The 18,466-nt window shown below is 40.5% G+C and overlaps 1 protein-coding gene across 1 annotated transcript in view; it reads left to right on the forward strand.

The window, feature by feature from the left end:
• zranb3 (zinc finger, RAN-binding domain containing 3) overlaps positions 1-18,466 on the forward strand; it is a 74,813-nt gene that overhangs the window by 5,667 nt on the left and 50,680 nt on the right. The window contains 6 exon segments of the mRNA XM_028571625.1: positions 3,392-3,410; positions 3,673-3,851; positions 7,252-7,483; positions 11,832-11,917; positions 13,675-13,792; positions 13,794-13,847. Of these exon segments, the coding sequence (XP_028427426.1) occupies positions 3,392-3,410; positions 3,673-3,851; positions 7,252-7,483; positions 11,832-11,917; positions 13,675-13,792; positions 13,794-13,847 (688 nt within the window).

Genomic DNA, 18,466 nt, shown 5'->3' on the forward strand with positions numbered 1-18,466 from the left:
TCGGCAACCATAAGCCGTCGTGACCAGTCTTAGCTGCGGCACAGTTCCGTATTTAACAGGTCATTGTTTTTTTTTAATCTGGTTATTTCTGTGTCTAATGTGTATTTCTTTTGTTTGGATGTGATTAAAAACATAATATAAGAATGGAGTTTATGTAAATCTCGCCCTATGGGGGAAACGTTATGAAAGATAAATGGTAAAAGGAATCGCTTTCGGAACCACAGGAATAAAGTTAGGGAGAAAAAAGAATGTTCCACTTAACGTGTGTGTGTGTGTGTGTGTGTGTGTGTGTGTGTGTGTGTGTGTGTGTGTGTGTGTGTGTGTGTGTGTGTGTGTGTGTGTGTGTGTGTGTGTGTGTGTGTGTGTGTGTGTGTGTGTGTGTGTGTGTGTGTGTGTGTGTGTGTGTGTGTGTGTGTGTGTGTGTGTGTGTGTGTGTGTGTGTGACTATTGTCAAAGTCCAGCAAGTACAAAAAGTTTTTTCTATTTCAAGTACCACTGGAAAAAAAAATAAAGGAGCTCTCTGATAGATTTGGGTGTGCTTAAGTTAGGAAAAAATAACTGACTGTATAAGCAAAACACAAGTTGTGGATTGCCTGATTTTCTTTTTTTAAGTCACACACTATTAAAACATCCTCCATCTCCTACCAGTAGAAAAAAGCCCAAACCTTTTTCCACTAAAGGCTACTCTTTTGATTTTGAGTTCATTCACAATGTACAGCAAAACTGCGCTCTGAACCCATAAATTGTGCGTGAGCATGGCACACTGTAGCACCCTTTGAGGCAGCCTTTTGTGCAGCGTCCAACCTCTGAGCAGCTTTCCCACTGACCACAGCACACTACAGGTCCAGTCCTCAGTAGTGAACCTTAACGGAGCTGGAAGATTGGGGTTAGACACCGGGCCACACCACACATCACTGTGCACAGGTCAAACCCATCAAATCATCGTAGCCAGCTTGGGAGGTGGGGGAGCCCATTTCCTGACACTTTGGGGCTTGTGGGTTTCAGAGATAACATTAGAAAGATGGGGCGGCGGGGACCGTGCCGTCGTCAGGCAACAGCACTGCAGCATCCTCGCAGTCTCAAACCGTCAAGACGACACTCAGGTTATTTAAAGGTGGATGATTAATGTGTTGGGAAATGGCAAGCACCTGCCCCAGCAGCACTCTCCCCAGTTTGTGAGTGTGAGTGTGGGTGTGTGTGTGGGTGGGTGTATGCGCAAGCACATATATATGTGTGTGTGTGTGTGTGTGTGTGTGTGTGTGTGTGTGTGTGTGTGTGTGTGTGTGTGTGTGTGTACATGTTTTACATGCGTCTGCATGTGTGTTCGTATATATATCGTGTATGTCTTTTCTTTTGTGTGCAATTTTTCACACATTTTTCGCATATTGTCACGTGTGTGTGCGCGTGTGCGTGTGCATTGCGCTGACTGTGCCGGTGTGCTGGCAATTAGAAAAACCACCAGTGGCAAGGTGCACATTAATCATGTTCTTCAGCTGAAAGAGAGAAATGGGGCGGAGATGGGGGGGGGAGAAGGAGGAGGAGGAGAAAGAATAATGAGAGACTGTGTCTGAGGTATTCAGAGCTTTTCAGTCGCACGGTTTGCTCTGACATGGTGTTGGAGGCATTTATGAATAAGCAAGGTCATGACAATAGGCCCAAATCCACTGGGCAGAGAGAACCAGAGGTTGGGCTTTCTGTGCTTTTTCCACCGGGGACAACTTCAGCTAAGGAACGTGTCACTTTCATTGTTCCTTTATCATGTATAGTGTAAAGGCGGAACTAGTAATGGAGGCTGTTATAGGGTGGCCAAAGTACCATATCAGAGACAGCCAGATAGGTGAGCTGTTACTTTGATCCTAGTTTAAGGTTCAGTTGCAGGCAAATCTTACAAATGTCTCCCAAATCGCTCTTAAAAATGTGAAATTAAAGGAGAATTTAGGATTGACAGAAAGATTGATTTAGGCTAAAGGTCTGTAAATACATCCTCACCATTGTTCAGACTAGTGATGTAATTAGTAATCAGTTAAAGGGCTGCAACTAATGGTTAGTTTTATTATCAATTATCTATTGATTTTGTCTAACTGTTTATAAAATCGTTTATAAAATGTCATTGATTTTCATTCTTGTGTTACTCTTAAATGAATTGTCAACACAATACACATATGGACCAATTGAAAGGCAGCGGTACCCTCTGCACTTCTGCTATGAACGGAATGCAAGGAGGTGAAAAAGCTGAAGCTGCAGATGGCTGGAAGATGCTATCAAGACTACAGTAGCCACATCATGTAAAATACTATAATATTAAAAAAAGCTCACTGCATTTTATAATGGATCTTTTGACCACAGCCGCTTGGGAAATTGGACAGTGAAAACACTTCCAAGACAGATTTTTCCACTAGAATGTCTGACATGCAGAATGCCCAACAGCCAGATTGATTCTAAAATTAGTCGGGGGGCCAGTTTGTGGTTAAAGTTGGGCTGAATCCGTGCAGTGGGTGCCTGGCATTAAATGAACTTGCATCTGTGCCCAAAATCAGTTTTTTTTTAAATGTATTTTTATGTATTTATGGAACAACACCTATTTACAACAAAACTCCATAAATAAGTCCCCCTTGTTTTTGTCAACTTTCCAATGGAAGGTTGGCTACATTATTTACTTAAGTTAGGTCAGTGCAAGTAAAGATGCTCCACTCCTAAAGCTCAACTGAACCCTAACCCTTAAATGTGTGATGCCACTGCAATACAGTATTAAATCACTAATTTGTGCGAGTTCCTAAATGATTACTTGATTTTGTCAAACCTCAACAGCTCTAAACAAAGGACATACAATTTGATGTCTTTTCTAAATTCAAAGTTCCCTCGAAAAATATGATTTAATGTGGGGAATTAAGCTTTAGCTTCTGCATCACCCAGCGTATTACTACGAACCCAAACACAGTGAGCACTCCCCAAAGTCTCTCCGAAGACACTCGGGTGCGTCAGTCACAGAACTATTCAATAAGAAGAAGAAGAACAACAACAACAACAGTAACATAAATATTGAATAGAAATGACAGTTCTCACACTGAAACAAAGCACCAGTGCAGACCTAAATTGCAAGTGACAGATTTGTAATATGTCCAAGAGCAGCTGAGTGTGAGGTGACATTGTGTGTGTTTGCTGTGGCCAGGTTTGAGAAGTCTGGTTGTGACAGGAGGGTTTCTGCTGTGGATTGTTGGACAAGCCAGAAATGTCTGGACAAAGGAAACAATAAGTGCCTCTCTAATGAATGATGTTGTGGTGCTCTTGAGCCCTCATGCTGCACATGCTGTTTTTATATGTAAGCTATAAACTTTTTTTACTGTAGCAACCAGTTCAGCTCTGATACAGTTTTCTCTGTTTTGTTTTGCAGATGTATGATCGCTGATGAGGTAAGCAAACGCAACGCTGGCTCAGGAAATCTAAAAAGAAAAAATGAACCTAGGACTTCGCTGCATGCCTTCCAAATTAATTTGTCAGCCCTGTGCAGCACTCCCACGTGCCTAATCTCTTTTGACACAAGAATCATTCTGAGACCTTATTACTCTTGGGCCCTCACGTCAGCTCGGCCGTCATATGCAATTTACCACAGAGTCGCAGCGCAATTGACTTGTTTTTCTCCCCCTCCGCCGGGTGTCGATTTGGTCCGTCCAGATGGGTCTTGGGAAGACGGTGCAGGCCATCGCGGTGGCGTACGCTTTCAGGCAGGAGTGGCCCCTCCTGGTGGTGGTGCCCTCGTCACTGAAATATCCCTGGATCGAAGAGCTGGAGAGGTGGATCCCCGAGCTACAGCCCGGAGACATCAACCTGGTGGAGAACAAGAGCCACACCATGTAGGTCATCCACCTTCATCCCTCCGCAACCACCTCAGCCAGTCTACACACACATACACGTTATTACCTAAGCACATATGAGGAACTTGTTAGCAAACAGTTGCTTAACTACACATTCAGCAGATATTAGGCAACATATGCATTCATTTTGGAGTCCTGCTTTTGGCCACTTGATGAGTGCAAGTCCATTATTCACTCTCCTTTTTAGCTCTGTTTTGGTCTTCACCAACTCCTGAGGGATTTATATCTGGCTCTTTAGCTGCTCAATGCTCCATGAACATGGATTGAAATGTACAGTGAACATTGGATAGATACACAAAAGCACAACACTATACTTTGTAATATAGACTTTATAATAAAATGTGCACTGGTTTTGAAGAATCATAATTTTATTAGAATATGTTTTTTAATATGGGCTTCAAATGGATGATAAATATGTAATATTAACTCTTCACATCAGTTGTGGATGACACGGACTGGTCAATATGTTTTTTAATGAACGGCTAATATTGGCAAACTGATAAAGCCTCACTGCTGTCAAACTGTTTATTAAAGGTCCAATGTGTAGGAATTTCTCTCCCATCTAGCGTTGAGATCACATATCGCAATCAACTCTCTCGCACCACGCAGTTCAAAGTACGTATTACAGCTACGGTAGCCTTCACGCTTCAAAAAGCCGGTCCTTTGCTCTTTTCAATATCCTTTATCTTTTTCTGGGAGAAGAAGACTCCTGTTCCTGAAATTTGGATTTTGAATATGTGTGGTCCTCCATGTTTCCTTCTTCAAACTTGCCGGGGCCGGGAAGCTACTATACCCATTAGCAGCATTAGCAGCACATGTGAGTTTATCATGTGACAGCGAAAGGCGGAGCAGTATGTCTCTTACCGGCTAACGTATTTCAAGATGGCGCATGAATATGGAGCGTCTACCCCAGTTCATGCAAATGTAAAATTTCTAGCCAAAAGGAATACTTGGAATTGATGGTGGAGGTAAATATTCATGAAAAAGGACAAGTTTGTGAACGGGCAACACAGATTTTGATAATGAACAACTAAACACGTTACACACTGGACCTTTTAAAGCTGCACTTTGAGAGCCAACAAGTCAAACCTTGAGGGGAATTAATTTTGAGTATGATTTTGGTTAAACACTAGCTGCATTTAATCCTACTTTCGGTTAAAGGTCACATCATCAGCAATCTAACCAATAATAATTGAGGTACATATGCTTAAAGAATAGGAAAACCTCTTAATTTCTGTAGAAAAAAAAGGTTTCATTATTATTTAATTGATGACTATTTTCCTGATTAATCTGTTAATGATCTTGTCTATAAATACCCATATCCATCATAATTTTCCTGGAGCCCAAGGTGATGTCTTCAAACAACCCAAAACCTAAAGTAACTAAATTTACAATTTACTATCACACATGACTACGAAACCAGCAAATATTCAAATTTGAATATTCTACATTTTCTCCATGTTATCGAGCAAATATAGACACATTTTGCCCATTCAGTCTTTAGAGCATAAATATGCTTAGGTTATCGCAGCAACGTCCATAATGCTGTGGATTATGTTTATTTTCCACGGGATTATGTAAGTGAAAGGTTGCAGCCCTTATTTGAACTTCAGGGGAAGTTGTGTCAGTGTCTCGCTTCACATTCAAGTGATAATAATTAAGGAGCTGGAATAAATACATGAACACACTTTTGGTCACACAGTGTGAAAGTGTGACAGTGTGATAGACAGAGAAGTTGCGGCTGACAATTTAATCTCAAAGTGTCCCTCTGTGTCAGGAGCCAACGGGCCGATTTTTGACAGCGCTGACAGACAAATCATGTCAACGCGGCGTGTGCAATATTGAACAAGAGCTGATTTTTTTTTTTTAATGCAGGAAGTGGAAAAATGCTGTCGTAGAGAAATGTGTCTCATTTTCACAGCTGTTTATATTGATTTGGTTTTCAGTGTATCTCTGCACGGTAGACTAATGCCGCGTATAAAATACTTTTATCATCTCAACTTTCCCCTAGTTCCCCCTAGTTTTTATTTTTGAATGAAACAAACTTTCTCTATGTGTGACTTGGAAAGGGAAAAAAAAAAACCTCTCCACCTCACACAGACGAGGCGCAGAGGTTGTGAAAGCCTTCTGGGGAAAACGTGTCCTTGAACTGGGATGTGTTAATGACTGAACTGAGAGGCAAGAAAAAATTATGCAGCATCTCTTCTCAGTATTTTGACTGACTTGTTCTTTTGTAGAACATGAATGGCACCTTAGGTGTACTTCAGCTTGGAAATGTGTGCGTGATGAAGGCAAAGAATTAAAAGCTGGCAGATGCCGGAATGGTTTTTGATTTCTCAGAGATTCTCATTGAGTTTCATGCAGCTGAATGCCGCCGCTGTGTTTGTTTGTTTATCTGTGACTGTGTATCGGTGTGTTTGTGTTAGGGCTGCGCGTGAACTGGAAAATATAGAAATTGCAATACAGCCCAGGAATAGATTTCTTAAGCACTAGAGAAGAGGAGATGTACAGTATATTGGAAAAAAAAAAAACTGCACCCCTAGTTTGTGCCTGGCATTGTCCGTGTGTGTGTCCTCCTTCAACATTTATCAAGTCCACACACCATTTTTAAATAGTCTGGTTTACTTTACCTTGAGGGTTCAGTTGTTAAGTCAATAAACACTACAACATTTGAACAGATGTTTAGTTTGTATTTAGTTCTAGCTGTACACACACATTTGTCAATGTTAAAAGTGACTACTGTAAGAACTACAGTAGCAGTTCAAAGGATGAGGCTGGCGATATTCTGTAACAAGTATTGTGTGTGTATCAAAGCCTGATATATCTTATTCTGCTGCACCATCGAGCTCAATTGTTCTCCAAAAACTATTAAAAACACATCAATGAGCCGCACTGGCTGACATGTTTCTTCATTATTTGTGGGATTGTGGGCACTGTTGTGATTTTTTTTTATTTTTTTTTCCTCAATCCCAAATACACCGTCCTGTTCAAAAACGGGTACCTGCTATGAAAGGACACACATTTTGGTTATCAGTTGTTGCGAAAATACTACTGGTTCCAGCTCTGCAAATGTGAATATTTGCTGGTTGAAATTAATATATTTTGGGGTTTGGACTTTTGGGTAGACAAAAGCAGCAATTTCAAGATGTCTTTGAGCTTTAGGAAACTGTGATGGACATTTTTCACTGTTTTCTGACATTTTATTAAACTAAACAATTAAATGAGAAAATATTAAGCAGACAACGAAAACAATTTCAGTTGCGGCCCTAATAAATAGATGACATACTGTTTTTCATGTTAGTGTTTATGTGTGGTATGTGTATATGTTTGATCAGCATACTGTGTTTTGTTATATGTGTGTGTGTGTGTGTGTGTCCAGGGGTATCAGCAGCAGTAAGGTGACGGTGCTGGGTTACGGTCTGCTCACCACAGATGCCCGCCCCCTGGTCGAGGCTCTGAGCAGGCAGCGATTCGCCGTGGTCGTGGTGGACGAGTCCCATTACCTCAAATCCAGGAACGCAGCACGGACTAAGATACTGGCGCCTCTCATTCAGAGCGCCAAGCGGGCCATCCTGCTCACTGGTACCCCGGCCCTGGGTCGGCCTGAAGAGGTAATACAATCTGATTATATGAAAATTGACTGGTGCTCCGTGGGGAAATACCTGTTACGGAAAAGAATACAAATATAAGTGGCTTAAGCTGTTTTGGTTTCTTCCCAGGCGACATAAACCTTGCCAATTTAAAACCCTGCTTTGAATTGTTAATTACATTTAAACAGTGGGCAGGAAGGAACAACGTGGACAAATAACAAATCTCATTCAACAGATTATAAAAATACATACAGTACGTTTGCTTCAAAAGGGATTCTGAGCCCACACTCATGAAGAAACATTAGTAGGCCACAGAGCTAATTTGGGCCTCAGCTCTGGCTTCTCACAAAGGTGTTTCACAATACAGCACAGGTATATTGCCATGGTAACTTGCTCCAGGAAAGGTTATACTCCGATCCAACATTCAAAAAGCCAATTAACTCTCCGGCTACACTTATCCTCGAGGATCCCGTGGACTTATTTCAATAACCTTTGTTGCAAAAACTTCATTTACAAAGCCCGATATGAACAGACACTGCACTGCAATAAATGAGACAAGTAATAAAAAGAAGCGCACAGGGGGGGGAAACTATTGAATTTAGAGACAATAAGAAGGGCTGTTCACAGGACAACAGTGTTTGGAGAGCGGCAGAGCCATTCCCCTTTCCATAATGATTTATTATATCATTTTTATATATGGTATATCGAAGGAGCAGATTGCAGCCGTATTCCATCACTGCCGCCGCGGAAGATGAAGTGGACTTTGTGAATGCAAAATCTTTTCACAGTCTTAATGTCCACTCTCTAATGATAGGGCACTGATACAGCTTTGTGCTTCAGCATTTACACTGTTTCTACTTTTCCTCAATCATCCTCTTCACCCTCAGGAGCAGCATTACTTTTGGCTTTTACAAAGTTCTTGTGTTGTTCATGTTCATTATGATAATAATGATGTTAACTACTATACATTTATTCACGGTATTTACAAATGATACAGTTGATTTGGGGAATAATTCTCATCTTTAAGATAACCTCTGCCTTATTTTGTCATTTTTTTTTGTCATCACAACCATTAATTATCTCTGTTCTGTTGTATATTGAAAATAATACAACTTCATGTATACAGAATGTTTCTTTACAGTGTTAGAAAGGGGCTTTACAAAAATGTATTAAAGATGCATAAAATAATTGAAAGACCAGTACAAAACAGAAACTGAACAGAGGCGAGAGCCCCTAAAAACTTACTGTCTTTAAAATTAAATATTCATCACAAAATGTATATAAATATATATAATATACAATAGCAATACTTCATGTTACAGTTTGGAAAACAACATCCATGGATATTATTTATATTAAGTTGAGTTTAACATTCAAAAACTCAACTAATCTGCTTCATCAGGACTGTGTGGGTGTCTGTATGGGTGTGGCAAATGTAGCTTAATCCTGATTGGTGCATAGAAGTACGTGACAGCTAGCCCTCCTCACAAAGACTTTTTTTTTTTTTTTTTTTTTAGCAGCGGATTAATACACATATAGTGTTTTCTAAGATTATTTAATCATATATCTAACTTTGGTATATAAAGGGTCAGGATCTGAGCAGTATAGCCTCGTACGTGTTAGTTAACAGAGTGAGCTAATTACTACATAACTAGTCTGACATCATAGGTTTTGTGTTGACTATGTTTAAGTATCCTTGCAAGATGGTACTCAGATCCCACTGTCATCTAACTGCCACATTGCTGTGAGGAAAACTTAATTATTGCCTCGACTCGATCATGATAATTACCTGATGAGATTCAGGCAGCTAATTAATTCCAAAATGGAGCAAAGTTAATACTTGTAAGAAATCTGAAGAGGGTGTGTGTGTGTGTGTGTGTGTGTGTGTGTGTGTGTGTGTGTGTGTGTGTGTGTGTGTGTGTGTGTGTGTGTGTGTGTGTGTGTGTGTGTTATATACTGCGCATGTGTTATATATTGTGTGTGTGTGTGTGTGTGTGTGTGTGTGTGTGTTATATACTGCGCATGTGTTATAGTGTGTGTGTGTGTGTGTGTGTGTGTGTGTGTGTGTGTGTGAGAGAGAGAGATACATGCCATCCTGTTTTTGCCATTGCCTTCCTGCAGTGTTGGGGTTAGTTTTTAGATACCATCTCTCTCCCTCTCCCTGCCACTAGAATCTGAAACTGAATATAACATTTTATCATCCGCAGCATAAACCTGATAAGCCCTGTCCCTACCTCTGTGCCAGTCTCCTCACTGCCATCATTACTCACTGTGGCTCTGACATCGAGTTAGCACACAGCTCAGGGCATGCTGCACCGTTCATGATGTGCCCTCATTCCACCCACCTATTATATCAACAGTGTGAGGGGGGGAAAATGCAAAGTTCCTGTTGAACAAGTGCTGAATTTAGAATAGTGCTCTCACTGTGGCTGCTTATTCAGATCGTCTTGCTGATGATTACCTGTCATTACTTCAGAAATTGCTGCAAATAATGACAATTGACAGGGATGTTGACGTTTGCACACACACATTCTTGGAGCTTTGTTACCTGTGATGCATACACACTCTAACTACTTACTGTATGAAAAGGCTCTTTTCAAAATGCCATACATTCACTGAAGACGGAACAGTTTGTACGTATTTATGATGCAAAGATCTTTTGATGACTCAATTTTCATGTCAGCAGTTATGTGGCAGCAGTAGGTCTATTTTCTCTATCAGTGCTAAATTAATTTTAAAATAAGTTAAATTTTTTTCCGCCTAGTCTGACTGCACAGTGGTTTGACCTGGTTAATTGGCGCTGACACAAATTACCACACAGTTTCCAACACAGGACTAGTAAACTAGGCAAAGGACAACAGGACCTTGAATAAATTGCACACAAGACACACTTCTTGACAGTAGACAAATCGCGAGCACAGGTATATGGTCTGTGTTGAAAGCCAAAAAAGCTCTTGCTACTTTTGAGTCATTGCATGTAGCTTTCAGAAACTAAAAGGTGATAAGTTGTGGCAACTGGAATTGTATGCAATCTTAATGATTTGCTGATAAATCTGTCAGTTTGGTGTAGTAGATTTTACACAAGATATGATACTAAAATAACTAGAAGATTGATATGGTTCCATATCTGCCTGTTGAATATGATGCTACAGCCCAAGACCGTACAGTGCGCTAAATATGAAGCTACTGCCAGCAGCTGGTAATCTTAGCTTAGCACAAAGACTATAGAAAGTGTTAGCATGAAGCAAGCAAATTAGACCGATGAAGCAAGACTATGTATGTGGCTTTTGGTAAACAGTGGCTACTGTGGTCACAAGTGGCAACCACACAATGAAACATGACTCCTGGTGAGGTGCAGTGTGTTAACTCTTTGTGTAACCTTTGTGATTAAAATCATTGAGATATTTATCTGTGACATGAAAAAGTGTAACAGTAGCACAAATAGAAAAGAATCACAAACTTACTTTGCTGAGTTTATGACTGAGTTAGTAATATCATTAACACAGCAACATTTAGCTTAAGTTTTCTAACATTAACTAGCACAAGCTATATGTACTGGCCATACCAGACCAAGTAAGACTGCAGCAACAAAAAAGTACTGAATTGAGCTTTTGGTGAGTTTTATTTTTCATTAATTCAACTTATCATATGTAAGATAAAGGATATGTTATATTTATATATTTCTTTGTCTCACTTGAAGCCTTAAAAGTTTGCTAACATTAGCTAAAATGAGGCAGAATAAGCTACTGTTCATAGCAGAGCATTTTTTCTTTGCTCACTTTTTCAACTTTTAATTGGAAGAATGTGTTATTTCTGCTTTCTAAATTTGCTGTGTGTGTGTGTGTGTGTGTGTGTGTGTGTGTGTGTGTGTGTGTGTGTGTGTGTGTGTGTGTGTGTGTGTGTGTGTGTGTGTGTGTGTGTGTGTGTGTGTGTGTGTGTGTGTGTGTGTGTGTGTGTGAGTCATGTCTGTGTCAGTCAATTTGTGAGAGTTTTATATTTAACAACCGTAAGAGCTTACAGCCATGGTAGCGGCTCTGTGAGATGGTATTAAGGCAAAGTGGTGCTTTGAGCTCAATGCTAATAGTAGCATGCTAAATTGCTAACAGGCTACTGTAGCTGTCTATGTTGTCATCATTTAATGGGTAAGATGACAAATAGGACAAATCATACTGCATTTTTGTTTACAGGGAATAATTTATTTGGGAGGGAATTATATGCGAGATTAAGAAGGATATTACAATTACAATAGTACTGAGTCTCTGTCTCTCTTTCCTAATTACTGACACAAACGTGTACACACCCTGAAATGTGTGGTTTTTAGCTGTACAGAGTAGCTGTTAATGTCCTATTCTGTCTCTGTATTTAATAGCTCTTCATGCAAATTGAGGCCCTCTACCCCAAGAAGCTCGGAACCTGGACTGACTACGCCAAAAAATACTGCAACGCCCATTACAGGTGAGTCTTTAACACACACACACACACACACACACACACACACACACACACACACACACACACACACACACACACACACACACTTACTCACACCTCGTACAAATTGTTCCACTTTTTCTGTAGTGTATCCTAATGCTACTATAGATGTGATTCACATTTTGTGTGTTTTATATGTCACATAATTTATATTCTGCAATTCATATTTTCCGTGACATACAGTATTTACTACTTTTTTTTACGTTTGTTCAATAAACTAATTCACCTTCTTGCTGAGAGTTAGCTGAGAAGATAACTCTAATTGTGTAGCGAGACCCAGGAGACAGTTAGCTTAGCCTAGCATAAAGACTGGAAGCCGTAAGAATAGCTAGCCTGGCTGTCTAAAGGTGAAAAAAACCCACCTAGAGCATCCCTAAAGCTAATTTAAAACCCCAAAGTGTAAAAAAAAAACAAGTTGTGGAATTACATGGAGAGCTGAACCGATTCAGGCTAGCTGTTTCTTCTCGCTAAAAGTTTTAATGCGAAGCCAATCAACCGTCTCCGTCTTCTGGCTTCAGCTTTATATTTAACATACAGACATCAGAGTGGTATCAATCTTTTTATCTAACTCTCACCAAGAAAGGAAATAAGCCTATTTCCCCTAATGTCAAATTATCCTTTTAAATGTATGTAATATCCTCATTTTGGTATGTTCTTATTTATAAACTCATAATTCTTTGCTTGAAAATTAGCAGAGTTTTAATAGATCTCACCTACCAATAAATTCTCACTCGTTTCAAGTGTCTGCTGGGATAAGGTGGACTGTACCTGAGTCTGGAGTGGTGGTGTTGCTGAGTTTAGGGTTTGTTGTCAGAGCCAGAGCACAACTGAAGCCAAGCGTGAAATGCCAACTGGCTGCCAGTTGCCAGTGACGATCAGTTACATGTGTGAACAAACATATCAAATGCATTGTTTTGGATGTCCATCAAAGTCAGCGGCTCGGTCAGGGATGGGCCCGTCGCCATCAATGATAACACTTTGTATACAATAGCACTTAGTGTGGCTGGGGAATGCCGTGCTGAGCCACATAAACACATTCACACAAAAGATTATAGACACAGAAGGGCACAAGGCAGCGTCGTATAAGCAAAGTCTTCTCATTCCCTTCATAATAGTGAAGTTATTGTGGGAAATGGCAGCAGCTCAGAAGGCAGAAAAGCAGCCTCACAGATGGAAAGATGCTGGTTCAAATCCCAACACCAGGCAGAAGCATCGTTTTAGAAGGAGTGAACCAGTTTCCCCCCTTCCTCAGCAACTACAAGTTTAAATATCGAAGTGTGAAACAGCCGCGTTTTGGCAGCGGCTTGTTAAGTTTGTCCACACTTTCAGCCAATATGGCAGATAACCAGCCTTTGTGTGGAGGGCCAGTTCTATTCTGAAAATCCATTTGGCAAATAAATGGTGAAAGTTGCCAGAGAGTTTTGGGATAAACCTGCTGCTGTGGCCATTAGACAAAATAGTTTCCTGCTCTGCAAAGTGCCCTTAAGCAAAAAAACGATCCCCTGACTGCTCCAGCAGAGCTGCTCAGCGGTAAACGATGGAAGGCAGTTGTAGTGCCGGGCAGCTCCCAGGTGGGAATGTTTAAATGTGTTTAACTAATCCTTCAGGGCATTGCCATAAACAAGTATGTTTTCTTAGTAAGTTTCTTTCGGTTAGAAATGTGTATAAAAAAACAAATGCATCAGCAGCCTCAGCTTTACCTCTCGTTCACTCTCTTACAGGTACTTCGGGTCTCGCAGGCAGTGGGACTGTCGCGGGGCTTCCAACCTGCAGGAGCTGCACCAGCGGCTGAGTGAGATCATGATCCGTCGTCTCAAGGCTGAGGTGCTCACCCAGCTGCCCCCCCAAAATCCGCCAGCGTATCCCCTTCGACCTGCCTAAGGAGGCCGCAAAGGTACATGTTTGGACAGATGACAGCATGTGGCCAGACATTTTGTCAGACATTCATGTCACCCATTATTTGCTTGTTATACGTAAGTGATGTATCCACATTTTCTAGGGCTGCAACTAAGAATTGTTTTGTTTTGTTTTGACGAATAATTAATTGATAAATAATATCCCATCATAATAATAATAAGATGCCCATCATAATTTCCCAGAGCCCAAGGTGACATTATCAAATGTCTGGCTTGAAAAGATGACTAAAATGATTAATTAACTATCAAAATAGTTCCCGAGTAAGTTTCTGTTGATTGACTAAATGATTAATCGTTTCAGCTCCAACATTTTCATACATGCCGTGCACAAATGCAGAAGCATTATGTCTAAATATCCAGGCGAGTGTCGCACCTCGATTAATGGAGATGCCACTGATTCACGCTGTTAAGTAAAATTAAATTCTGTCATTTCCAGGTTTGTATATTTCTCACAACACAGGGAGTGATTAAAGATGATATAAAGACGATAGTCTCCTACTCATCACCATTTGCTATTTTGCTGCTTAACTTTTGTCTCAACTCATTTTGAGAATCGATAATGGTTTGTCATTAATCAAGTAAAAATGCCAAATATCGGGCTCCTACGAACAGATTCTTAAAGGGATACTTTGCCGATTTTCAAAATATACTATTAATAATATATTATCGAATAATGTGTTATATTGTATATTTTAGTATTGGATTGTAAGTATTACTTCAACGTTGTAACTGGTAAATTTGGGGCTAATTCTTAATGACTTTATATACTGCTGGGTCAATAAAGTCTTATCTTAAACTATAATAATCATAATGGGCGCCTGGGTAGCTCACCTGTTGGAGCGCGCGCCCATGTGTAGGGGTTTGCTCCTCGGTGCGGTGGCCGCGGGTTTGACTCCGAACTGCGGCCCTTCGCTGCGTATCATTTCCCCTCTCTCTCCCCTTTCATGTCTTCATCTGTCCTATGAAGATAAAGGCCTAAAATGGCCAAAAAATAATCTTAAAAGAAAAATAATGCATCATAATCAATATGTTAATTCTTTTTTTGTATATTAATCTAAACCTGCAAAGTAACTAAAGTTATCAAATAAATGTAGTGGAGTACAAGGTTCTATAATTCCCCTTAGAAATGTAGAAGAGTAGAAGTATTAAAGTAGCATGAAATGAAAACACTCAAAGGACAAGTACCTCAAAATGTATTGTATGATAACATACAATACAATTTCGGCATGGCAACTTCTACAGTTTTGTTGCTGGGGAGATTCTCTTACTCCAACAGCTACTTGATGCAAGTCTCTGTCAGGGGAGGACATAACGGATTGGTTATAACAGCTGACAGTGTAACATACTGTATAATATTCTCTCGTCCATTTCCATAACTGTCACCTCCCCTTGACTCCCTCCCATCTACTGTAAGTCATGGGCCGTGTTGCTTTAGAGAGACGTTTCATCTTTCTTCTTTCATCTTACGCAGTGTGGTGCTGCTCTGATAATAATAATAATATTAATATGTTCTAATTGTTTCCACTGCTGACATTGCTTATAAGTTATGTTTTCGTCGGCTGGCTTCTGAAGCTCCGCCGTGTCAAATTCTACTCTCTGGAGATGGCCTTATTTAGACAAGTATGGGCAGTTAAGAGAGTTTGGGGAATCCGACTTGGAACACTTTTTTATTTTTTTTATTTAACTTTTATTTATTCAGGGAAGGTTCACTGAGAGGCAGCCTCTCTTTTGCAGGAACACCCTGATCACATTCACACAGTTCCACATTCATACCTGGAAGCTGCCCAGTACAACCACAGTCTGATCTGCTGGCCACGGAGCAGCTCCACTGGAGCGGTTGGGGTTAAGGGCCTTGCTCAAGAGCACCTCAGTGGTGGTAATGGGGGAGGAACAAGACCAAACGACCTCCCGGCCACAAGCTCGCATCTCTAACCTTTACGCCACCACTGCCTACTTTTTTGAGATAATCCTACAGCAAAAAAGTGAGAGAGAGATAAGAATAAGAGAGCCGTTCTCTTTTTTTCCAGCTTCTCAAAAGGGATTTTAAATCAAAGTAAACTAAAAATGTTTAGATTTTTGATTATGGGTTAAACCAAATAAGCAATTATGGACATCACCTTGGCTATTTTTTTTAACAATTTTTTTGTTGACATTTTACAGACTAAACAATCAAAAGATAAACCAAAGATTCTAATATTCCTTATGTGCAGCAGCATGACCAGTCCGTGATGCCAAAGGAAACAAAAATAATGATCAACTGCAACTGAGTGTGAGGTTTGCAGTTTACTCATTTACATGATGGCTACTGCTTCCATTTAGAATGAATACTGTGAAAATACTTCCTATTGCTGCTTTAGAATTAAATAACTCCCCTTCAGCCTACGCAGAGATGAACTGAGGTGTGTGTGTGTGTGTGTGTGTGTGTGTGTGTGTGTGTGTGTGTGTGTGTGTGTGTGTGTGTGTGTGTGTGTGTGTGTGTTCCCTCTCCACCATAGTAAAGATGATACCACAGTATTTGTAGAGTAAATGTCATGTTTCGTGTGTAGGTGTTTGCATCTTTTCTAGCCTCCTTAAAGTTATGGTTGCGGTTTCTGCCTCCCACGCCACACTGGATGCATGTGTGCACGTGAATTCTAATGTGCCTCTGACCTGGCCTGTGCGCCCGTCAGCGTGTTTCCTCCACTCTCTGCATTGGGTCACCGGTGTGAATGCTACAAGGGGTTACTTTCCCAGTGGGAGCAACCAGTACCACGAACAATACACATTTAGAAGCATCCACTTTATTATATTTTGCATTATATCAGCAGAAGTGAACAAAATACTGTAGGAGCTCTTTCAGCGCTAATTACACACGAGCCGCTATCCCAGAAATGACACAACAATAAGGAAGTTGCTCGGAAAAGTGATGATACAGCATTCTTACCCCAATCTCCTTAAATGTTAACGGAAGCTAAATGTGGTCAGTGTTCTACATGGTGGTGCCAATTAGGCCACCTAACGTACGCGTAGAACTGTTGGAAAAGTTCACGTCATGTCTTGCAGTTGTTCTCGCGTTGCTCTCTTATCTCAAGTTGGCTGAAACAGCAGCTGTGATGCGTAATATGCTTAGATAAATGAGCTCGGAGATCATTTGTCTTTTTGTGAAAATAAAAAGCACGACTCCCTGTAGCTGTTTGGCTTTACAGTTTTGGGTTTTCTTTGTTCATGAGATGAATGTGGGAGTGTTTTTAACAGGTGTTTATCCACTGAGAAGAATAGACAGGGATTTTACCCTCCCAGCTAAATGGACTAGTTTTAAGAGATGAGAAAGGGAGATGTGAAGTGGCCAGCGATGGCCATTGTACTTCCCACAAGCACTAAAATATGAACAATGTAAAACATAAAAGACTGGGTGGACATTAGTTTCCTCCAAACAAACTGTCTTTTAAAGCACAGTTTTGCTAACTGACGACATACACTGTATACCAGGACCACTCACCAGTTCTCCCTGTTCCATTTTCCTCCCTAATGATGGCTTTTATCTTCCACAGCAGACATTTTTAATACCCCTCCTGCCCTTTACGTTTTAGCCCTGGCCTTTTGTCAGTGTTAGTCTAGTGAATATCATCAAGGGTGGAGTGTTTAGCCACTCAGCCCCACCCCCCCACACCCCTCCAGCAGATTATAAAGCAATGCTTGAATGTAAAATCTTTAATTAGAAATAGACATTGAGCGACAGTCCAAACTGTGTTTTTGCAGGTGCTGCTGAGTGAAACATCTGAGAGAAAACATAAAGGAAACGCAGCTTTGTGCTCCTGCAATATGATACTATTTATTCATTCAGCCGTCCTTGACTTTGACGTGGTTTGAATCCACTGAAATGCTAATTATTTCGCTAAACAGTGTAAAGCTTTCATGTTTCACCAAAAGCTTTTCATTGTCCCAGTCCAGAACGCGCGGTGAAAAATGCAGTTGTGAAACTGCCATTATGTATGTGTGCGCTCGCAATAATAAGGCTTCTCTCCATTTCTCACTTTTTTTCCTTCCCCTCCGACTCCCATCGCTCACTCATCATTATGTGTATGTATGTGCTTAATCACGTGTGGACCACCTCTTCCTTCAGCTTGCCATATGGTTCACAGTTTTGCATCGTTTGATATGCAATGCTTAAAGAAAGTGTTCGTTCCTGTTGAAATTTTACACATTTCATGGTTTCACAGCCTGAATTCAGACGGATGAATCCGAGAGCTGTGAACAAAAGCCAGAAAATAACCTCTAATGACAAAGTTGTCTGAAGTTAGACAATTTTGAAAAAGTGAATGGGGTTTATATGAAGCACTTTAGATTATAGGCACACTGGAATTAATGCAGGGAAATTGAATCAAACCCAAGCTTTGCAATTATTTGATACAGCATGCTGCTTTTCCTTCTACATTTCTACATACTTTGCGGTGTAGTACAAAATATTGAAAAGAATGGACTGTTAATTCACTAACTTTCATATGTTTTTATGATAAATATGGCTAACCCACATGCTGACAAGAAATGCACGGCCTCTCTGCTTGTCTTGTTTATGAACAGGAGGTAGCATATGCTGCTCTTTACCGGCAGCCTTTCC

The sequence above is a fragment of the Perca flavescens genome, chromosome 24, assembly GCF_004354835.1.
Source record: "Perca flavescens isolate YP-PL-M2 chromosome 24, PFLA_1.0, whole genome shotgun sequence".
NCBI lineage: Eukaryota > Metazoa > Chordata > Actinopteri > Perciformes > Percidae > Perca > Perca flavescens.